We start from the raw sequence: 24888 nt of genomic DNA, 5'->3' as shown, positions 1-24888 counted from the left end.
ATGCTTACCTAGAATACCTAATTAATTACGGTTGATAATTGCTTAAAGAAAACCAACCTGTTTTATATCTCTACAGTGGGACACGTAGACCTGGGTCTACATAGTATGCTAATGAATTGGTTATTGGCTTGTTGGAATGATAAATTGTTCTTTTTGGCTGGGGAAGATTTTGTAGACTGCTTAAAGAAATAAGTTTAAGCTAAAATAAATTAAACAAATTACATTCCTTCTAGTGAAGTGGCTTACTTGAGTCTTTCCCATATTGGTTGGGATTCCACTCCAAAACCTCCATCTGTTTTGTCCTTAAGACAAAAATTGGATTACCAGGCATGGCTACTCGTTATCAATTGGTCTGTAATGAGTTGTACTGTAGGCTAACTTTAGGGCATTGGTGTTTATTTCTAAACTGGCTTTACTAGGAAGCAGGGGTCAGGAGTTTCCGTTTGGCACGAGGCAGTATCTCAGTGAATGAAGACTTGCGAGAAGGGAAGAGAAGCTCCTCGGGAACTGACAGGGATTCATGCCTTGGAATTTGGAACGTTTAGAACTTTGAGAAGATGGAACAGCTAGCACCACTGAGACATCCCATGAAGATAGCTAACATTCCGTGGAGGAATAACAACCTGAGTCAGCTATACAAGGAGCCTCCTCTGTCGGAACAGGGAGAGACTGCCATCGGAGTTTACCTGTTGCTGATAGGTAGGTGGGTGCTGTATGTAATTAGCAGACTATGCTTTAGCTTTGAGTTAACTCTGTAATGAAAAGGGCTATGCAAATTAAATGTATTATTATTATTGTGTGGTTGAATGCTATTGAGATAGAAGTATGAATGTACTGTACATTTCAGATAATACACATTGTCAATATCCTAATGTGAACAATGTTGTTTACATATAGAAATCAGCACTCACACTGAATTCTTTACATTATTTTTTTAAACAGAATCAAAATGATCTGTTTTGTATTTGGATATTGCAGTTCAGTTTGTATGTAGCCTACTTTGCAAATGACATAAAAATATATATTTCAAGATGTTTTTTCAGATCTTATTTTGGATGCAAACGCAGGAACTATTTTTAAGTATTGTGAAGTTCATTTAAATGTAGTCCTATGCCAAGAAGATACAGGAAATAGTGAATGAAGTGCTCCATTTTGATAGCTCAAGGACAAGAACAGTCATCTTGAATCCACCGGCCACTCATCTGGCTAATGGCTTATATAACCAAGTAGCTGTTATCTTGAATCCACTGGCCACTCATCTGGCTAATGGCTGATATATTTTTATTTATTTCACCTTTATTTAACCAGGTTGGCTAGTTGAGAACAAGTTCTCATTTACAACTGCGACCTGGCCAAGATAAAGCAAAGCAGTTCGACACATACAACAACACAGAGTTACACATGGAGTAAAACAAACATACAGTCAATTATACAGAAGAAAAAGTCAATATACAATGTGTGCAAATGAGGTAAGATGAGGGAGGTAAGGCAATAAATAGGCCATGGTGGCGAAGTAATTACAATATAGCAATTAAACACTGGAGTGATAGATGTGCAGAAGATGAATGTGCAAATAGAGATAATGGGGTGCAAAGGATCAAAATAAATAAATGAATACAGTATGGGGATGAGGTAGTTGGATGGGCTATTTACAGATGGGCTCTGTACAGGTGCAGTGATCTGTGAGCTGATCTGACAGCTGGTGCTTAAAGTTAGTGAGGGAGATATGAGTCTCCAGCTTCAGTGATTTTTGCAGTTCGTTCCAGTCATTGGCAGCAGAGAACTGGGAGGAAAGGCGGCCAAAGGAGGAATTGGCTTTGGGGGTGACCAGTGAGATATACCTGCTGGAGCGCATGCTACGGGTGGGTGCTGCTATGGTGACCAGTGAGCTGAGATAAGGAGGGGCTTTACCTAGCAGAGACTTGTCGATGACCTGGAGCCAGTGGGTTTGAATGGTGCTAGGCAAGGAACAATTGAGGTCTGGAAAAATATTATTGTCTCTGTAAAGGATTATCTCAGTTAAAGCCCAACACATACAGATAAACATTCTATGAAAACCAAACACATGCAAAAAAACAATCCATAAAGCACAACACATACAAATGAACAATCCATAAAGCACAACACATACAAATAAAAAATCTATGAAAACCAGACATGTTGGATGGGTGGGGTTAGGGGAGGTTGGGGTGGAGGGAGACATGTTGGATGGGTGGGGTTAGGGGAGGGTGGGGTGGGGTGGGGTGGAGGGAGACATGTTGGATGGGTGGGGTTAGGGGAGGTTGGGGTGGAGGGAGACATGTTGGATGGGTGGGGTTAGGGGAGGTTGGGGTGGAGGGAGACATGTTGGATGGGTGGGGTTAGGGGAGGGTGGGGTGGAGGGAGACATGTTGGACGGGTGGAGTTAGGGGAGGGTGGGGTGGAGGGAGACATGTTGGATGGGTGGGGTTAGGGGAGGGTGGGGTGGAGGGAGACATGTTGGACGGGTGGAGTTAGGGGAGGGTGGGGTGGAGGGAGACATGTTGGATGGGTGGGGTTAGGGGAGGGTGGGGTGGAGGGAGACATGTTGGATGGGTGGGGTTAGGGGAGGGTGGGGTGGAGGGAGACATGTTGGATGGGTGGGGTTAGGGGAGGGTGGGGTGGGGTGGAGGGAGACATGTTGGATGGGTGCAGTTAGGGGAGGTTGGGGTGGAGGGAGACATGTTGGATGGGTGGGGTTAGGGGAGGTTGGGGTGGAGGGAGACATGTTGGATGGGTGGAGTTAGGGGAGGGTGGGGTGGAGGGAGACATGTTGGATGGGTGGAGTTAGGGGAGGGTGGGGTGGATGGAGACATGTTGGATGAGGTTGGGGGTGGAGGGAGACATGGATGGGTGGAGTAGAGGGAGTGTGAGGTGGAGGGAGACATGTTGGATGAGGTTGGGGGTGGAGGGAGACATGTTGGATGGGTGGGGTTAGGGGAGGGTGGGGTGGAGGGAGACATGTTGGATGGGTGGGGTTAGGGGAGGGTGGGGTGGGGTGGGGTGGAGGGAGACATGTTGGATGGGTGGAGTTATGGGAGGGTGGGGTGGAGGGAGAGAGAGATGTTGGATGGGTGGGGTTAGGGGAGGTTGGGTGGGGTGGAGGGAGACATGTTGGATGGGTGGGTTTAGGGGAGGGTGGGGTGGAGGGAGACATGTTGGATGAGGTTGGGGGTGGAGGGAGACATGTTGGATGGGTGGAGTTAGGGGAGGGTGGGGTGGAGGGAGACATGTTGGATGAGGTTGGGGGTGGAGGGAGACATGTTGGATGGGTGGGGTTAGGGGAGGGTGGGGTGGGGTGGAGGGAGACATGTTGGATGGGTGGGGTTAGGGGAGGGTGGGGTGGAGGGAGACATGTTGGATGGGTGGGGTTAGGGGAGGGTGGGGTGGAGGGAGACATGTTGGATGAGGTTGGGGGTGGAGTGAGACATGTTGGATGGGTGGAGTTAGGGGAGGGTGGGGTGGAGGGAGACATGTTGGATGAGGTTGGGGGTGGAGGGAGACATGTTGGATGGGTGGAGTAGAGGGAGGGTGGGGTGGGGTGGAGGGAGACATGTTGGATGAGGTTGGGGGTGGAGGGAGACATGTTGGATGGGTGGGGTTAGGGGAGGGTGGGGTGGAGGGAGACATGTTGGATGGGTGGGGTTAGGGGAGGGTGGGGTGGAGGGAGACATGTTGGATGGGTGGAGTTATGGGAGGGTGGGGTGGAGGGAGAGATGTTGGATGGGTGGGGTTAGGGGAGGTTGGGGTGGGGTGGGTTGGAGGGAGACATGTTGGATGGGTGCAGTTAGGGGAGGTTGGGGTGGAGGGAGACATGTTGGATGGGTGGGGTTAGGGGAGGGTGGGGTGGAGGGAGACATGTTGGATGGGTGGAGTTAGGAGAGGGTGGGGTGGAGGGAGACATGCTGGATGGGTGGGGTTAGGGGAGGGTGGGGTGGAGGGAGACATGTTGGATGGGTGGAGTTAGAGGAGGGTGGGGTGGAGGCTCACTTCTGTTATTTTTTTTCTCTCTTTACACACTCAATGTGGTGATGCGAGCGAACTATTAATTGATATGAATTTGTGCATTGTGCATGTAGTCCCCCCACCGATCAAGAAAAATCAAAAAATGTATAAAGATTTGGTCACAAATCCCCACCTCTCTAGGGGACGTGTGTAACCCTACGGCTGTGTGGCTCATGATCCGGTATGAGTGGAATGCGTTGGACTGTTGACCTTTGATCCTGTAACACCTTAAATGCCGTCCCTGGAGGAGCAGGACCTCTAAATCTGTAAATAGAGATTTAAAATAACAAGTGTGATTGGAAGCCATGCTGAGAAAAAAAAACGATTTTGGAGTTGCTACTGAGATAATTACTCAAATTAGTTTCATGTGCACCACAGCTTTTCCCCTGAAAACAATGATCATATATGATTGTTTTCTGAATTGATTCAGTAGGCCTATATCTGAATTTGTATCCTGTATGTGAAATGTTTCAGTGAGTTTGTGTGTCTCGTCTCTTCTCCAGGTTGTCTGTCGTGGTTTGCCAACAGTCTAGTGATATTGGTGCTGTACAGACAGAGGGCCTCCCTGCTGCCTACAGACTTCCTCACGTTAAACCTGGCTATCTCGGACGCTAGCATCTCCATGTTCGGGTACTCCAGAGGGATCTTGGACATCTTTAACCCCTTCGGAGATGACGGCTTTTGGATCACCTGGATCTGGACCTGCCAGGTTAAGAGATAAATATTGATTGATTGGTTGATTAGGTGGTTGGTTGCTTGGTTGGATAGTTGGTTAGTTAGTGCTATCCGGTATCTTTGGGACGTCCCTATCCTAAACTTACGGAAGAGTATTAGGCCAAGTGAAGAGAAATAAACAAACTGCCAAGGTTGGTGGTACTTGCATTATTATTGTTGTTTGCATGATAGTACTTAAAAAAAAGTGACAATATTTCCAGAATAAAGTGGCAATATCTTGAAAATAATTGTGAAAAAGTGTCAATTTTTCTAGAATAAAGTGCCAATATTTCTAGAATGAACTCGAAACATAATTTCGAGAATAAAGTCAAAATATTGAGAATAAAGTCTCAGTTATATTTAAAGATTAAAGTAGGGGATTTGGTTAAGCATGTCTTCTTGGCTTCCTGTTGCTGTGAAACGCCTCAGTTAGATGACCTGGTGAAACTATACTTTAGAATTGGCTTTAGTAGAAGGAAATCCTTTCTCTTTTATTTATTTAACAAGACAGTTAAGAACAAACTATTATTTTTCAATGACAGCATAGGAATAGTGGGTTAACTGCCTTGTTCAGGGGGCAGAACTACAGATTTGTACTTTGGGGATTTGAACTTGCAACCTTTTGGTTGCAAGTCCAATGCTCTAACCACTAGGCTCCGCTGCCACCCCTCACTTGGAGTAAGTGGGGGATAGAGGGAGTGAGGGAAAGAGGGAGTGAGGGATAGAGGGAGTTAGGAAAAGAGGGAGTGAGGGATAGAGTGAGTGAGGGAAAAGGGAGTGAGGAAAAGAGGGAGTGAGGGATAGAGTGAGTGAGGGAAAAGGGAGTGAGGGAAAGAGGGAGTGAGGGAAAGAGGGAATGAGGGATAGAGAGGGATAGAGTAAGTGAGGGATAGAGGGAGTGAGGGAAAGAGGGAGTATGGGGTTGTAAAAAGTGGGGGCAAAATAAACGAATGGCCATCGAAACTAATGATCTGATACACTCGTTCAAACAGGCGTCGACTGCTTACTCACGCTTGTCAATACAGTGATCTAATAACACACACACACACACACACACACACACCGAGTTGCCCCCTGGCAATTTCAGACTGTAGGAATAAACTCTTCTAAAGACAATGGTGCATTCTTGCCACTGTCGCTGAATGCTGCATAGCCTAGGCCAAAAACCTTTCAGAAAGTCTGTGCATAACGCGTAACTATTAACGACTGTATCCGTGCTGATTTACTAACAGTAGTATTTACCCCTTAAGGCAGCTATCCTTCTAACGACTATAGGCTAGCTGGCTACATCGACACACCCAATAAAACAAATTATCTTGGGATCCTTTGAGACCGGGGGCTATGCGTGTCCCATGTCAAATTCGCTACAACACCTCTATTTTACAGCCCATTATAAACCCGTAGCAGCTCACTAGATTGAGTGCCCTAACTTGTAGGCTAATGGTACGTTTTAGTGGTCAAGTGAAAGCCAATTATAGGGCTATCCAACGGCTGAGGGAGCAGGGGTATTACACAAGAGGCTGTAGGAGAAGAGGAAACGCACTGCATCTCCAGTGCTGGAGGCGTCACTACAGACCCTGGTTCGATTCAAGGCTGTATCACAACCGGCCGTGATTGGGAGTCCCATAGGGCGGCGCACAATTGGCCCAGCATCGTCCAGGTTAGGGTTTGGCCGTCATTGTAAAATAAGAATTTGTTCTTAACTGACTTTCCTAGTTAAATACAAATTGCACAAACCAAGCTAATCTGAGATACTGTTTGAATATATAATAATTTAGGCTACCACTGGTCCACCTTCTAGAGGCTGTTAGGTTTTAATAATGGAACCTAAAATTACTGTCTTAGAGGGGGCTTTAGCCAAACCCCAGGCCACAGTGGCAAGGTCCCTGACAGGGGTTTGGGGGGGGGGGGGCAGCTTGACAGGACCCACAATCCTTTTCCACGCTATCCGTGACCTACAGTCGCAAGATAATAAGCATAGGCCTATAAGTCTACTTCATTGGAAGTGTAGCGTATATTAAACACCATGCTGTTACGCACAAGTTTATAAGTTAACATTTTTGTTTTGACATATAGGCTGCTGGCCAAGCTGTTACTCTCTTGTTTACTGTGCATGGCGTCGGCATACGCAGGAGGTTGATGATGACATTGTTGCGAAATTCGAAGGGTGCCATGTCTGCACGCAACTTCACGTCTCGTCACAGTCTGACAACGCACCGTTGCTGTTATAATGGTATTGCTTTGGGGATACCGTGTGTGTGTGTGTGTGTGTGTGTGGGTGGGTGTGTGTGTGTGTGTGTGTGTGTGTCTTCGGATTGTGTAATGCACCAAAGTACCTTTCAACGATCAACGATTTATTCTATATTGGTCAAGATACTCATGATGGTTTTAGACCCATGATTGAGGGGGGATTGGAGTCTAGAGGTATAGTACCTGTGCAATGTTAGATTCCTCTTTCCAGAAGTGTCCAAATGAGTCCCACATGAGCTAGACTAGGGCTCACCTGGAAAGAGCCAGAGTGAAGGGGTCCATTTCCTAATTTCTTGGACCAATCCGAAGTGAGGGGGGTCCATTTCCTAATGTCTTGGACCAATCCAGAGTGAAGGGGGGGGGGCATTTCCTAATGTCTTGGACTAATCCAGAGTGAAGGGGGGTCATTTCCTAACGTCTTGGACCAATCCAGAGTGAAGGGGTCCATTTCCTAATTTATTGGACCAATCCGAAGTGAGGGGGGTCCATTTCCTAATGTCTTGGACCAATCCAGAGTGAAGGGGTCCATTTCCTAATTTATTGGACCAATCCGAAGTGAGGGGGGTCCATTTCCTAATGTCTTGGACCAATCCAGAGTGAAGGGGGGTCATTTCTTAACGTCTTGGACCAATCCAGAGTGAAGGGGGTCCATTTCCTAATGTCTTGGACCAATCCTGAGTGAAGGGGGTCCATTTCCTAATGTCTTGCACCAATCCAGAGTGAAGGGGGTCAATTTCCTAATGTCTTGGACCAATACAGAGTGAAGGGGGGGGGCATTTCCTAATGTCTTGGACCAATCCAGAGTGAAGGGGTCCATTTCCTAATGTCTTGGACCAATCCAGAGTGAAGGGGGTCAATTTCCTAATGTCTTGGACCAATCCAGAGTGAGGGGGGGGGGCATTTCCTAATGTCTTGGACCAATCCTGAGTGAAGGGGTCAATTTCCTAATGTCTTGGACCAATCCAGAGTGAAGGGGGTCCATTTCCTAATGTCTTGGACCAATCCAGAGTGAAGGGGGTCCATTTCCTAATGTCTTGGACCAATCCTGAGTGAAGGGGGTCCATTTCCTAATGTCTTGGACCAATCCTGAGTGAAGGGGGTCCATTTCCTAATGTCTTGGACCAATCCAGAGTGAAGAGGGGGCCATTTCCTAATGTCTTATACCAATCCAGAGTGAAGGGGGTCCATTTCCTAATGTCTTGGCCCAATCTAGATGAATGCAGTGAAGGAGTGGTAAGTAGAAACAGTGAGCAGGGGGATTAGGACTAGTATTCATGTGGGTAGGAGGTTAATCTGTAATCAGATTATGGCTGTGGACCGTGGGGCCAGGGTTCCTGTACCATCTGTCAACAACCACGTACTCATGGGAATCTGGTAGCCTGGTCCCAGATCTGTTTGTTTTGCCAACAACCATGGGGGGCCAGTATGGAAAAAAATATAAAAATGTATGAAATGTATGCACTCACTACTGTAAGTCGCTCTGGATAAGAGCGTCTGCTAAATGACTAAAATGTAAATGTAAAATGTTGTTGCAACAGCACAAACAGATCTGGGACCAGTTAGGAATTTGGGGATTCCATCTGAAAAACCATTAGGCAATATAATATGTTTAGGCAAGTACAGACAACGTTGGTGTCGTGTCTGTAGAGTGAACAGAACTGGAATTACTGGATTTCTTTACCTCAGAACAGTGTTGGAAAATAACTGCTAAATAACTGCTAAGAAAGAAATCCTTCAAAATACATATTTGTATCCTCAGTATGAAATACAGATCTTAACACTTTGAATATTTTCTGAGGCAGAGAAATATGTAATTGAGCCCATTGTTTTGAGTGTGCTCAACCGTTAAATGACTTCTCAGTCTTCTGTTTACCTGAGCAGAGCTTAGAGGTAAGACGTAGATGATTGTGGACTACAGAAAAAGGAGGACCGAGCACGCCCCCATTCTCATCGACGGGGCTGTAGTGGAGCAGGTCAAAAAATTGCCAAAGACTCCAGCCACCCTAGTCATAGACTGTTCTCTCTACTACCGCATGGCAAGCGGTACCGGAGCGTCAAGTCTAGGTCCAAAAGGCTTCTTAACAGCTTCTACACCCCAAGCCATAAGATTCAATTACCTTGACTAACCGATACCCCCTGTATATAGCCTCCACATTGACTCTGTACCGTAACACCCTGTATATAGCCTCCACATTGACTCTGTACCGGAACCCCCTGTATATAGTCTCCACATTGACTCTGTACCGGAACCCCCTGTATATAGCCTCCACATTGACTGTACCGGAACCCCCTGTATATAGCCTCCACATTGACTCTGTACCGTAACACCCTGTATATTGCCTCCACATCGACTCTGTACCGGAACCCCCTGTATATAGCCTCCACATTGACTCTGTACCGGTGCCCCCTGTATATAGCCTCCACATTGACTCTGCACCGATACCCCCTGTATATAGCCTCCACATTGACTCTGTACTGGTACCCCCTGTATATAGCCTCCACATTGACTCTGTACCGGAACCCCCTGTATACAGCCTCCACATTGACTCTGTACCGGTACCCCCTGTATATAGCCTTCACATTGACTCTGTACCGGAACCCCCTGTATATAGCCTCCACATTGACTCTGTACCGGTACCCCTTGTATATAGCCTCGCTACTGTTATTTTATTGTTGCTCCTTAAAATATTTTTAATTTTTTTTTTTTTTACCACAGGTTATTTTAGTAAATACTTTCTTAACACTTATTTTTTTTATAACTGCATTGTTGGTTAAGGGTTTGTAAGTAAGCATTTTGCGGTAAGGTCTACAACTGTTGTATTTGGGCGGATGTGTCTTATAAAATTTGATTTGATTTAATATTTGATTTGATTAGAAGAGGTTGTTTGCTGTTTTTGATATTAAGTAGACACACATGGCTCGTGCACTATCCCACTGAGAGATCAGGTAAACACCTGGGCTTTACCTCCCCTGAACTATAGGTAGACTACAGGTATTCTACATGTTGGTAACCACCAAGTACTCATTTCCTAAGCCATGATGACAGAATGTTGTCACAACATAATACACCTCCACTGCCACAGTAGCTTCACATTAGCCTGGTCTCAGATCTGTTGGTGACAACGCCCGTTAGAGTCGTCAAGAGAGCACAATGACATCTGGGACCAGGCTATTTTCAAATGCGTCTCCGCCTGAAATAACGAATGCAAAGCAAACTTAACATCTCAACACTTTGATACAACGTTAACTATTTAATTTCCTGCTGCATGTTTTTATTTCCTGCTGCATGTTTTAATTTCCTGCTCCATGAACTATATATTTGTTATATTTATTTTATACCTACATGTATGTTTGCCTGCCTCTGCTCCTCTCTCCCTGAGGGTTTTAACTCGCAACTGAAATAGATGTCATACTTGGTTGGTACTTTAGCTAGGAATTTCTGACTGCTTATTTATCTTAGTGAAGGTTAGCCCGTGGTCAAAGCCTGATATCCTGCTAGCTACTCTGTGAGAGGACCCTCTGTGGATTTGAGACCTACAACAACATTGGTGTAACAATAACTGCCTCAGTACCAGTCACAGGCTGTGTCTGAAATGACCTGTGTAGAGAACTACATTTCACCAAGGGCCCACATAGGGTACATAGTAGTTCAGTATACAGGGAATAGGGTGCCATTTTGGATCCAGACTCAGTCTCCCTACCGTTATGATATAACCAGGCCTGTAGCTATATGTTATAATTGGGTTCATGAGCAGAAGGAAGGGAGAAGGGAGGCTTCCACACCTTTGTTCCAGAAAACAGCCTTACTTAATGATCTCACCTCTCAGCCATCACTATTATCTCAGGAGGTTTTTAAGGGGAGGAGAGAAAAATATTGGGATAGGAAGCATTCCACTCTCTTGTGTCTTTAGAGAGATGTGGAGGAAAGTAAAGTAGAGACAGGGGAGGGAGGGAGGGACAAGGGAGCAAACAGAGAAAAATAGTGTGTGTGAGAGAGAGAGAGAGAGAGAGAGAGAGAGAGAGAGAGGGTAAGTGGAGTGAGTGAGTGAGAGAGTGAGACAGAAAGAGAGAAGTTTGAGGGAAGGAGAGAGGGAGGGAGCGAGACAGAAAGAGAGAAGTTTCAGGGAAGGAGAGAGGGAGGGAGCGAGACAGAAAGAGAGAAGTTTCAGGGAAGGAGAGAGGGAGGGAGCGAGACAGAAAGAGAGAAGTTTCAGGGAAGGAGAGAGGGAGGGAGCGAGACAGAAAGAGAGAAGTTTGAGGGAGGGAGCGAGACAGGCATGTGAGAAGTATTAGCAGATTACTGCATCAGAGAGCGTGACGGGACATGAACAGAACAGGTACACGTGGGACATTCCACCCGTCTCTGAGTGACTCCGTCAGGATGGGGACGTGGCGATGCCCCTTTGGAGAAATTAAAGGACGATTTCAAGGTTGGGGTCAATTCCATTTCTGAAATTCCAATTTATATTGGAACAGTTTACTTTCTGAAAGGACTGAATTGAAATGGAATTGACCCTGGAGGACATAAGCAGAGAGGATGCAGCTTCAACTGTACAGTATCATACTGTAGGCCTAGATGTCTGACCCAGGTTGAAGTACAGGAAATCATTTGATACAGAGGATACTTATTGCACAAATGACCCTGAAGCAGAGTTCCAATAGTAGACAATAGTCACAAATTATTCCTTGATCAACCTGAAGCCTACAGAGATATTGGCTCCAGGCAGGCTAGGTTTGCCTCGTTCGACCATCGTGACTTACACGTCACATTCTGTTTCTCTGTAAACACATTAGTCAGTTGGTTCCACCAGCCAAAGGCTGGGTTAGAGTTAAGGTGTTCTGGCATTACCACACCTTCAAGGAAAGCCTGGAAGGAAAGTGCAGAAAAAGCCTGGAAATGATTTTAGGGTTAAAAGAGGCAGACGGGGTTAAAGCTGCAATATGTAACTTTTTGGGAGACCCGACCAAATTCACATAGAAATGTGTGTTATAGATCTGTCATTCTCCTTGAAAGCAAGTCTAAGAAGCCGTAGATCTGTTCTATGTGCGCTAGTTCTATGCTTCTCGTTCTTAAGTTTTGTTTTTGCATCTTTTACTTTCGGTTTTTGTACACCAGCTACAAGCAGCTGAAAATACAATATTTATGCTTATGGAAAATACATTTCACAGTGGTTTAGATGGTACAATGATTGTCTACACTATACTTACTTGTTTAGTCACATAAACTGAAATTAGGCAAACTATTAGAATATTAGCAACCAGGAAATGGTGGAGTGATTTCTGCACAGTGCATCTTTAAGGGAGGCAGGCTGGGTTAAGGCTTGCACACATCACACCAAATGTGGATGTAATTATACATATAAAATCTGTTTTCACTCGGTTTGCGAATTACTGCAGGTTCTCTGTTCAGAGGTGCTAAGTACTCTCACTGTAATTGTGTCTGAGCCCATAGGGTTAAGGGAAGGGTTTCCTATTGTTGTGTCTGAGCCTATAGGGTTAAGGGAAGAGTTTCCTATTGTTGTGTCTGAGCCTATAGGGTTAAGGGAAGAGTTTCCTATTGTTGTGTCTGAGCCTATAGGGTTAAGGGAAGAGTTTCCTATTGTTGTGTCTGAGCCTATAGGGTTAAGGGAAGAGTTTCCAGGCAGAAAGGGTTAGGAAAAAGACCTGATTGACAGTACTGATATTATAGAAGCTCTTACAGCAGATCAAGAGTAAACAGTGACAGCAAACAGCATGGGAACCTCTCTAAGGGTTGACCTCTATGGTCACAACAGGATACAAGTCAAATCAAATGTTATTTGTCACTAGTGCCAAATACAACAGGTGTAAACCTTATAGTGAAATGCTTACTTACAAGCCATTAACCAACAAATCAGTTTTAAGAAAAATAAGTGATAAGTAAAAAAGAAAAAAAAGAAAGAAAGAGTATATATAAAAAACATAACATTTGAAAATTAACAAATAATTAAAGAGCAGCAGTAAAATAACAGACACCGGTACAGAGTCAATGTGCGGGAGCACAGGTTAGTCGAGGTAGTTGAGGTAAAACTGTATATACACGTAGGTAGAGTTATTAAAGTGACTATGCATGGTTAATAAACAGAGAGTAGCAGCAGTGTAAAAGAGGGGGACAATGCAAATAGTCTGGGCAGCCATTTGATTAGCTGTTCAGGAGTCTTATGGCTTGGGGGTAGAAGCTGTTTAGAAGCCTCTTGGACCTAGACTTGGCACTCCGGTATCGCTTGCCGTGCGGTAGCAGAGAGAACAGTCTATGACTACGGTGGCTGGAGTCTTTGACAATTTTTAGGGCCTTCCTCTGACACCGCCTCTGAGCAGTTGTCATATCAGCCAGTGATGCAACCAGTCAGGATGCTCTCGATGTTGAAGCTGTAGAGGATCTGAGGACACATGCCAAATTATTTCAGTCTCCTGAGGGGGAATAGGCTTTGTCGTGCCCTCTTCACGACTGTCTCGGTGTGTTTGGATCATGATAGTTTGTTGGTGATGTGGACACCAAGGAACTTGAAGCTCTCAACCTGCTCCACTGCAGCCCCGTCGATGTGAATGGGGGCGTGCTCGGTCCTCCTTTTCCTGTAGTCCACAATCATCTCGTTTTTCTTGATCACGCTGAGGGAGAGGTTGTTGTCCTGGCACTTCCGTCAGGAAGTCTATAAACAAGTTGCAGAGGGAGGTGTTTAGTCCCAGGATCCTTAGCTTAGTGATGAGCTTTGAGGGCACTATGGTGTTGAACGCTGAGCTGTAGCCAATGAACAGCATTCTCACGTAGGTGTTCCTTTTGTCCAGGTGGGAAAGGCGCAGTGTGGAGTGCAATAGAGATTGCATCATCTGTGGATCTGTTGGGGCGGTATGCAAATTGGAGTGGGTCTAGGGTTTCTGGGATAATGGTGTTGATGTGAGCCATGACCAGCCTTTCAAAGCACTTCATGGCTACGGACGTGAGTGCTACGGATCGGTAGTCATTTAGGCAGGTTACCTTAGTGTTCTTGGGCACAGGGACTATGGTGGTCTGCTTAAACATGTTGGTATTACAGACTCAGTTAGGGACAGGTTGAAAATGTCAGTGAAGACATTTGCCAGTTGGTCAGCGCATGCTCGGAGTACACGTCCTGGTAATCTGTTTGTACCTGCGGCCTTGTGAATGTTAACCTGTTTAAAGCTCTTACTCACATCGGCTACGGAGAGCGCGATGACACAGTCGTCCGGAACAACTGATGCTCTCATGCATGCTTCAGTGTTACTTGCCTCGAAGCGAGCGTAGAAGTAATTTATCTCGTCTGGTAGGCTCGTGTCACTGGGCAGCTCGCGGCTGTGCTTCCCTTTGTAGTCTGTAACACTTTTCAAGCCCTGCCACAGCCGACGAGTGTCGGAGCAGGTGTAGTAGCCAGTGTAGTAGCCGGTGTAGTGGCCGGTGTAGTACGTACAGGCCCTGAAGCTAAGTCATTCTCTGATACAAACAAAATCGAAGTATTATACTATCTGATACAGACCAGAGTCAGCAAAAACAAACTAAATGGTCCCGCCCCTAAGGAAAGGATGCTTCCAGTAACCTGTCAGTCATCACTGAGTGACATGCAGAGACAGCCAGTCATTATCAGATGTGAACCAATAGCTTACTGACCCTCCCCCTATCTCCTCTCCTATAGGTTGATGGCTTCTTCACCTTGTTGTTTGGCCTGGCCAGCATCAACACCCTGACTGTCATCAGTGTCACCAGATACATCAAGGGATGCCAGCCTAACAAAGGTCAGAATAACATAAATTATAACACAAAGAACAGAATAACATATAAATTATAACAGCTAAGCTATCATCTCAAGTAGGTTGACAAAATGCTGGTAACTTCCTCCGAATTCCCTGGTTTTCCAGAAAGTCCGTTTTATGATTAAAATCAAATCAAATCAAACTTTATTTGTCACATGCGCCAAGTGTTGACTTTACCGTGAAATGCTTACTTACAAGCCCTTTTAACCAACAGTGCAGTTCAAGAAGATTTATGAAAATATTTACCAAATAAACTAAAGTAAAATATAATAAAAAGTAACTGCCTTGTTTAGGGGCAGAATAACAGATTTTTACCTTGTCAGCTCAGGGATTTGATCCAGCAACCTATCAGTTACTGGCCAAATGCTCTAACCACTAGGCTACCTGCTGCCACCCCTAATACCTATCAACAGCAAACTTAGGAAATTCCTCTGCATTATCATTAACAGCAGACTTGTACATTTCCTCAGTGAAAACTGAGCAAATGTCCAATTGGCTTTAACAAATTACCGTACGACAAACCACGTATTCACTCTGCACACCCTAATTGACAAACAAACAAACCAAAACAAAGGCAAAGTCTTCTCATACTTTGTTGATTTAAAAAAAGCTTGACTCAATTTGGCACGTGGGTCTGCTATACACATTTATGGAAAGTGGTGTTGGGAGAAAAACATCCAACATTATAAAATCCATGAACACAAACAACAAGCGTGCAGTTAAAATTGGCAAAAAACACACATTTCTTCCCACAGGGCCGTTGGGTGAGACAGGGATTCAGCTAGAGCCCCACTCTCTTCAACATATATATCAACAAATTGGTGAGGGCAATAGAACAGTCTGCAGCACCCAGCCTCACCCTACTAGAATCTGAAGTCAAATGTCTACTGTTGGTTGATGATCTGGTGCTTCTGTCCCTAACCAAGGAGGGCCTACAGCAGCACCTAGTTCTTCTACACAGATTCTGTCAGACCTGGGCCCTGACAGTAAATCTCAGTAAGACAAAAAATAATTGTGTTTCAAAAAAGGTCCAGTTGCTAGGACCACAAATACAAATTCCATCTAGACACCGTTGCTCTGGATCTGGACAAAAATACTTGAATCAGGTATAGAACCCATTACCCTTTGTGGTTGTGATGTCTGTGGTCCGCTCACCAACCAAGATTTCACAAAATGGGACCATCACCAAATTGAGACTCTGAATGCAGAATTCTGCAAAAAACATCCTCCGTGTACAACGTAAAACACCAAATAATACATGCAGAGCAGAATTAGGCCGATACCCGGTAATTGCCAAAATACCAAAAAGAGCCGTTCAATTATACAACCAACTAAACGAAAGCGATTCCCAAACCTTCCATAACAAGGCCATCACCTACAGAATGATGAACTTGGAGAAGACTTGCATAAAGTCCAGGGAAGTCCCTTGAGGGCCATTGTGGTATCGGCTTGGGGGGGGGGGTGTATACAGCCGTGACCATAATCGAAGTAAAGGAGATAATACAGTCAGCATTTGATTCTGAGGTATTTTAGGTCGGGTGAACAAAAGGACTTGAGTTCCTGTATGTTATCACAATTACACCATGAGTCGTTAATCATGAAAACATACAGTTGAAGTCGGAAGTTTACATACACCTTAGCCAAATACATTTAAACTCAGTTTTTCACAATTCCTGACATTTAATCCTAGTAAAAAATGCCCTCTCTTAGGTCAGTTAGGATCACCACTTTATTTTAAGAATGTGAAATGTCAGAATAATAGTAGAGAGAATGATTTATTTCAGCTTTTAATTCTTTCATCACATTCCCAGTGGGTCAGAAGTTTACATACACTCAGTTAGTATTTGGTAGCATTGCCTTTAAGTTGTTTAACTTGGGTCAAACGTTTTGGGGAGCCTTCCACAAGCTTCCCCACAATAAGTTGGGTGAATTTTGACCCATTCCTCCTGACAGAGCTGGTGTAACTGAGTCAGGTTTGTAGGCCTCCTTGCTCGCACACGCTTTTTCAGTTCTGCCCACAAATATTCTATGGGATTGAGGTCAGGGCTTTGTGATGGCCACTCCAATACCTTGACTTTGTTGTCCTTAAGCTATTTTGCCACAACTTTGGAAAGTATGCTTGGGGTCATTGTCCATTTGGAAGACCCATTTGCGACCAAGCTTTAACTTCCTGACTGATGTCTTGAGATATTGCTTCAATATATCCACATAATTTTCCTGCCTCATGATGCCATCTATTTTGTGAAGTGCACCAGTCCCTCCTGCAGCAAAGCACCTCCACAACGTGATACTGCCACCCCCGTGCTTCACGGTTGGGATGGTGTTCTTCGGCTTGCAAGCCTCCCCCTTTTCCTCCTAAAATAATGATGGTCATTATGGCCAAACAGTTCTATTTTTGTTTCATCAGACCAGAGGACATTTCTCCAAAATGTACGATCTTTGTCCCCATGTGCAGTTGCAAACTGTTGTCTGGCTTTTTTATGGCAGTTTTGGAGCAATGGCTCTTCCTTGCTGAGAGGCCTTTCAGGTTATGTCGACATAGGACTCGCCTGTCAGAAGCTTCTAAAGCCATGACATCATTTTCTGGAATTTTCCAAGCTGTTTAAAGGCACTGTCAACTTAGTGTATGTAAACTTCTGACCCACTGTAATTGTGATACAGTGAATTATAAGTGAAATAATCTGTCTGTAAACAATTGTTGGAAAAATTACTTGTGTCATGCACAAAGTAGATGTCCTAACCGACTTGCCAAAACTATAGTTTGTTAACAAGAAATTTGTGGAGTGGTTGAAAACTAGTTTTAATGACTCCAACTTAAGTGTATGTAAACTTCCGACTTCAACTGTACACCCCCACCCTTCTTCTTCTTCCGGAGAGATGTTTATTCCTGTCGGCGCGATGAACTGAGAATCCAGTTGGACCAAATCCAAACAGTATATCCCAGAGAGAGACATGTTTCTGTGAAACAAAGTATGTTACAACCCTGATGTCTCCCTGGAAAGAAGTTAGTGTGCGGCCCATAGGGCCTGGTCAAAAGTAATGCACTAAATAGGGAACACGGTGTCAGCCCTGGTCAAAAGTAGTGCTCTAAATAGGGAACATGCTGTCAATTGGGGAGTCACATTCCAGTAGGTCTTATCTGACAAGAGAAGAAAGAGCGTGATATATGTTGTTCTCGCTGTTAATGGGCTGTCATTACTGGCTGGATTTATGGAAGGAAATTACTGTTTGATTAATGATAACTATTATAGTACATTCTCTACACCAGACCTGCCAATTAACTTCACTTGAGGTGAGGTTGAGGTGAGGAATGTCTTAACTACTTGGTAATAATAGAATAACTGCCTCTGTTAACTTCTGTTGTTACCACTCTATGGTGGGTTGATTGCTCCGAAGGGGAGGTTTAACAGTATGTTTTGAGGTTATTCAGAAAAATTGCAGCATGGCTGACATCTTGGGTTGACTAGGCTATTCATCAATCAATTGTATACAATTTAATACATTCGTTTTTTAGTTCATCAGTTGACTGGATCTTGTACTGTATCGGTCATTACTTGATTGTGTGCTAAACGTCTTTCATAAGTCATATCACATTGAAATTATTTGAAATTGATCGGTCAGATTGGCCTTCAATACCTTCAATTAGACTATTGTGTTACATCATTTACTGAGGCACTAAAAAGCGTATCACCTCATAGAGGATTCACACAGCATGTCCTGTAGTCAGATATAAGTGACTGATTAATTATGTTGCTCATTGGAAGCACACCATCACAACAATCGATTCTTTCTCTTCTCACTGAATACAAACCTATATGTACTTTGTCAAGAATGGTTATTTTCAGTGGGAGTGATTTACAAGTGCTTGGCGTCTGAAAAAGAGACTCATTGTTCATAAAATGTCACAGTCTGACATTCATAACTGGGGTGGAAAGAATTCTGGATTCTAACGTGCCAGCCTCCATCCAACTTTTCCTGTCGCGTGTTTGCGGAGGAATATCATTTGGAAATCAGAGCCCTTTTTAGAGAGGGTGACACACTGATCTAGGATCAGGGACTACAGAGAACAACAAATGGTGTCACGCCCTGGCCATTGAGAGGGTTTTATCCTCTATTTTGGTTAGGCCAGGGTGTGACTAGGGTGGGTATTCTATGTTCCTTTTTCTATGTTTTGGTATTTCTTTGTTTTGGCCGGGTATGGTTCTCAATCAGGGACAGCTGTCTATCGTTGTCTCTGATTGGGAACCATACTTAGGTAGCCTTTCCCACAGGGTTGGTGTGGGTAGTTGTTTTCTGTTTGGTGTGTTCACCTGACAGAGCTGTTGCGTTTTATTCCACTTTGGTTTTTTGTTTCAGTGTTCAAGTTATAATAAACATCATGAACACATACCACGCTGCACTTTGGTCTACTCCTTCTTCCACAGACCACCGTTACAAATGGTTCTATATTGCACCGGATAAGGGCTATTTGGCTTGTGACCATAGCAGATCTCCTTTTTTGTGCTCTATAGAACCTTTTTTTTAAGGTTCTATAAAGAATCATGCTCATGAGGTTCTAAATGGAACCTGTATGGTGCTATAAAGAACTTTCCTAAGGTTCCTCTAAAGAACTATTAAAAAAGGTTCTATATAGCAGCAAAAAAGTGTTCCGCTATGGTTACAACCCTTTTAGAACCCTATTTAATGGTTCTTTATAGAACCTTTATGGAGAATGTTACTATAAAGAACCTTTCTCAATCGCAAAGGTTCTACACATGATCTTTTGAAGAATAATACAGGCTTTTTTTAAATTCAGGTTAGCCATATTATTTTGTAAAAATTCCATAGGTGTTAATATTGTGTTAATTGACAAGTTGAATCAGCTGTGCTAACAAGTGATGTTGTGTTTGATGCCGGGATGCGTCAAAATCGCCAAGCAGTGTGCCGATGCCTGTATAACTTTATCAGAAGCACATGATCCGTGACTGCAGGATTATAGGGAAATGTTGAGGGTGACTGCAGGATTAAAGGGAAATGTTGAGGGTGACTGCAGGATTAAAGGGAAATGTTGAGGGGGACTGCAAGATTATAGGGAAATGTTGAGGGTGACTGCAGGATTATAGGGAAAAATTGAGGGTGACTGCAGGATTAAAGGGAAATGTTGAGGGTGACTGTAGGATTATAAGGGAAATGTTGAGGGTGACTGTAGGATTATAGGGAAACGTTGAGGGTGACTGCAGGATTAAAGGGACATGTTGAGAGTGACTGTAGGACTATAGGGAAATGTTGAGGGTGACTGCAGGATTAAAGGGAAATGTTGAGGGTGACTGTAGGATTATAGGGAAATGTTGAGGGTGACTGCAGGATTAAAGGGAAATGTTGAGGGTGACTGTAGAATTATAGGGAAATGTTGAGGGTGACTGCAGGATTATAGGGAAATGTTGAGGGTGATTGCAGGATTATAGGGAAATGTTGAGGGTGACTGCAGGATTATAGGGAAATGTTCAGGGTGACTGCAGGATTATAGTGAAAAATTCAGGGTGACTGCAGGATTAAAGGGAAATGTTGAGGGTGACTGTAGGATTAAAGGGAAATGTTGAGGGTGACTGTAGGATTATAGGGAAATGTTGAGGGTGACTGCAGGATTAAAGGGAAATGTTGAGGGTGACTGCAGGAATAAAGGGAAATGTTGAGGGTGACTGTAGGATTAAAGGGAAATGTTGAGGGTGACTGCAGGATTAAAGGGTAATTTGAGGGTGACTGCAGGATAGTAGGGAAATGTTGAGGGTGACTGCAGGATTAAAGGGAAATGTTGAGGGTGACTGTAGGATTATAGGGAAATGTTAAGGGTGACTGCAGGATTAAAGGGAAATGTTGAGGGTGACTGCAGGATTATAGGGAAATGTTGAGGGTGACTGCAGGATTATAGGGAAATGTTGAGGGTGACTGCAGGATTATAGGGAAATGTTGAGGGTGACTGCAGGATTATAGGGAAATGTTGAGGGTGACTGCAGGATTAAAGGGAAATGTTGAGGGTGACTGTAGGATTATAGGGAAATGTTCAGGGTGACTGTAGGATTATAGGAAAATGTTGAGGGTGACTGCAGGATTATAGGGAAATGTTGTGTTGACTGTAGGATTATAAGGAAATGTTGAGGGTGACTGCAGGATTAAAGGGAAATATTGAGGGTGACTGCCGGATTATAGGGAAATGTTGATTATCGTCTTCTACACACTGTGCCTCAAACCATGTTATATCAATCAATCACATTTATTTATAAAGCCCTTTTTACATCAGCCGATGTCACAAAGTGGCTTGACTGGAACACACACTCATTGCTTCTCTGTCCTGTGTGTGTCTGTGTGTGTGTGTGTGTGTGTGTGTGTGTGTGTGTGTGTGTGTGTGTGTGTGTGTGTGTGTGTGTGTGTGTGTGTGTGTGTGTGTGTGTGTGTGTGTGCGTGCATGCGTGCATGCGTGCGTGCATGCGTGTCCCTCCCTGTCCTGTTTCCAGCTTACTGCATCAGTTTAAGCACCATCTGCATCTCTCTAATGTTCATCTGGGTTGGAGCTTTGTTCTGGTCTGTCGCTCCACTGCTGGGCTGGGGCAGCTACACAGGTTAGTGTCTCCCTCCATCCATTTACATATGCGTCGTTCCATTTATCCCTCTATATATCCATCCATCCATTCATATTTTCATCCATCCTTTCTTCCATTTATCCCTCTATATATCCATCCATCAATCCATCCATTTATCATCCATCCATCCATCCATTCATATATCCCTCCATCCCTCCATCCATCATCCATCCACTCATCCATTCATATATCCCTCCATCCATCATCCATCCATTCATATATCCCTCCCTCCCTCCATCCATCCATCCATCCATCCATTCATTCATCCATCCATCCATTCATGCATGCGACCACCTCTCGAAGCTCTGCTCTAACCCATTCATTCCCGTATGTCCACCTCCAGACTGCGGATACGGGACCTGTGAAGTGGACTGGTCCAAGGCTAACTATTCCACCATCTACAAGTCCTACATCATGTCGATCCTTATCTCCTGCTTCTTCATCCCTGTCATGGTTATGGTGTTCTCCTATATAGCCATCATCCATACAGTGGTGAGCAGCAACGCCATGTCTGCTGATGGATACCTCTCAGCCAGACAGAGGAAGGTGGAACGAGATGTCACTAGGGTGAGCCAATTAACCAACCAATCAATCAATCAATCAATCAATCAATAATGTTAGAAAACCTATTTACAGCAACAGAACAGAAACAGAAAGGGATTTTTAAAATAACCCAGCGTAGACCGCAAAAGGTTAATCAGAAGCACAGTGGCCAGTAAACGTTCAAATGAAATAAAAATTACAAATATTTGTCACCTGCTTTTGTAAACAACACGTGAAATGCTTACTTACAGGCCCTTCACAACAATACAGAGAGAAAGAACATAGAGAAATAATAGCACAAGGAATACACAATGAGTAACGATAACTTGGCTATAAACACGGGGTACCAGTACCCAGCCCATGTGCAGGGGTACGAGGTAATTAAGGTAGATATGTACATAAAGGTAGGGGTAAAGTGACTAAGCAATATGATAGATAATAAGCAGTAGCAGAAGTGAATGTGATGAGTCAAAAGAGAAGTGCAAAAGGGTGTCAATGCAAATAGTCCAAGTAGCTATTTAACTAACTATTTAGCAGTCTTATGGGTTGGGGGTAGAAGCTGTTCAGGGTCCTGTTGGTTCCAGACTTGGTGCATCGGTACCACTTGCCGTGCGATAGCAGAGAGAACAGTCTATGACTTGGGTGGCTGGAGTTCTTGACCATTTTTAAGGCCTTCCTTTGACACTGCCTGGTATTGTGATGTGATGGGCCATATGCACTACCCTCTGTATCATCTTGCTGTCGGATGCCGAGCAGTTGCCATACCATGCGCTGATGCAGCCAGTCAAGATGCTCTCAATGGTGCAGCTGTAGAACTTTTTGAAGATCTGAGGGCCCATGCCAAATCTTTTCAGCATCATGAGGGGGAAGAGGCGTTGTTGTGCCTTTTTCAGGATTGTGTTGATGTATGTGGACCACTTTAATTCCTTAGTGATGTGGACATAGACATTGAGGGAGAGGTTGTTGTCCTGGCACCAGATTTCCAGGTCACTGACCTCCTCCCTATAGGCTGTCTCATCGTCGTCGGTGATCAGGCCTACCACCGTCGTGTTGTCAGCAAACTTAATGATGGTGTTAGAGTCGTGCTCAGCCACGCAGTCATGGGTGAACGGGGAGTATAGGAGTGGACTAAGCATGCACCCTCGAGGGGCCCCAGTTTTGAGGGTCAGCATGATGGATGTGTTATTGCCTATCCTCACCGCCTGGGGGTGGCCCGTCAGGAAGTCCAGAACCCAGTTGCAGAGGGCGGTGTTCAGATAAAGGTTCCTGAGCTTAGTGATGAGCTATGAGGGCTCTAAGCTGTTGAACGTTGAGCTGTAGCCAATGAACAGCATTCTCACATAGGTGTTCCTTTTGTCCAGGCGGGAAAGGGCAGTGTGGAGTGCAATCGAGATTGCGTCATCTGTTGATCTGTTGGGGTGGTATGCAAATTGGAGTGGGTCCAGGGTGTCTGGGATGATGGTGTTGATGTGAGCCATGAACAGCTTTTTAAAGCATTTCATGGCTACAGATGTGAGTGCTACGGGACGATAGTCATTTAGACAGGTTAGCTTGGCGTTTTTGGGCACAGGGACTATGGTGGTCTGCTTGAAACATGTTGGTATTACAGACTGAGTCAGGGAGAGGTTGAAAAGGTTAGTGAATACATTTGCCAGCTGGTCAGCGCATCCTACGAGTCCTGGTATTCCATCTGGCATTGCGGCGTTGTGAATGTTAACCTGTTTAAAGGTCTTACTCACATTGGCTACGAAAAAATGAGATCACACAGTCGTCTGGAATGGCTGGTGCTCTCATGCATTGTTCAATGTTGCTTGCCTTGAGGCGAGCATTGATGGCATTTCACTCTTCTGGTAGGCTTGCATCACTGGGCAACTAGCAGCTGCAATTCTCTTTGCAATCCGTGATAGTTTGCAAGCCCTGCCACATCCAACGAGCGTCAGAGCCGGTGTTGTAGGATTCGATCTTAGTCCTTTATCGACACTTTGCCTGTTTGATGTCTCTTTGGAGGTCGTAGCAGGATTTCTTATAAGCGTCCAAATTAGTGTTCCGCTCGTTGAAAGCGACAGCTCTATCCTTATATTCCCTGCGGATGTTGCCTGTAATCCATGGCTTCTGGTTGGGATATGTACTGTCACTGTGGGGACGAAGTTGACGATGCATTTATTAACGAGGCCGGTGACTGATGGGGTAAACTCATCAATGTTATCGGATGAATCCCAAAACATATTCCAGTCTGTGCTAGCCAAACAGTCCTGTAGCTTTTTTAACATCTCTTCTCTGTCACTTCTCCTCCAGGTCTCCATAGTGATCTGCACAGCCTTCATCATGGCATGGTCTCCCTATGCCGTGGTCTCCATGTGGTCTGCCTGTGGTTACCACGTCCCCAACATGACTTTAATCTTCACCCGTCTCTTCGCTAAATCCGCCTCCTTCTACAACCCCCTCATCTACTTCGGAATGAGTTCTAAGTTCCGTAAGGAAGTCTTTGTGCTGTTGCCGTGTTACGGTGGCTCCGCCCACAAGGAAGTGGTCCGCCTCAAGAACTTTCAGGAGCTTGACGAGCTGAAGTTGAAAGACCATCCTGAGGCCACGACCCTTCCTGTGATTCCTGTGACCTCACTTCCTCTGCACTCAAGAGAGGGGAAATATAGTGAAGAAGAGATGCTGCAGCCAGAGGGTCCCGTGGCTCAGGATTCAGACTCAGGGGTGAATAGTCCATCCCACACCCCGCCTACTGTCAGTCAGGAGTCACTCTACTACATTCCCAATGTACCCCTTACCCCCCTACCCAGCATGCACTCTGAGATGCCAGAGTATGAGAGTGAAAGACTCTAAAAATCTCTAAATGTGTATCCAAAATGGCACTTTACACTATTAGAAAAAAAGGTGCTATCTAGAACCTTAAAGGTTTCTTCGGTTGTACCCAATAGGAGAACCTATTCCATGTAGAACCCTTTTT

The 24888-nt window shown here is 44.7% G+C and overlaps 1 protein-coding gene across 1 annotated transcript; it reads left to right on the top strand.

Annotated features, from left to right (window-relative positions):
* Positions 1-491: 491 nt before the first annotated feature.
* Positions 492-24888, top strand: LOC115148429 (visual pigment-like receptor peropsin). Its single transcript, XM_029690315.1, has 6 exons — positions 492-699; positions 4527-4732; positions 14652-14751; positions 21261-21365; positions 21730-21953; positions 24225-24888. The coding sequence occupies exons 1-6, from the start codon at positions 558-560 to the stop codon at positions 24762-24764; spliced, it is 1317 nt and encodes a 438-aa protein (XP_029546175.1). The 5' UTR covers positions 492-557; the 3' UTR covers positions 24765-24888.

Source organism: Salmo trutta, chromosome 2, assembly GCF_901001165.1.
Source record: "Salmo trutta chromosome 2, fSalTru1.1, whole genome shotgun sequence".
Lineage (NCBI taxonomy): Eukaryota > Metazoa > Chordata > Actinopteri > Salmoniformes > Salmonidae > Salmo > Salmo trutta.
The sequence above is the reverse complement of the archived record's forward strand: the minus strand, read 5'-3'. Positions and strand labels throughout refer to the sequence as shown.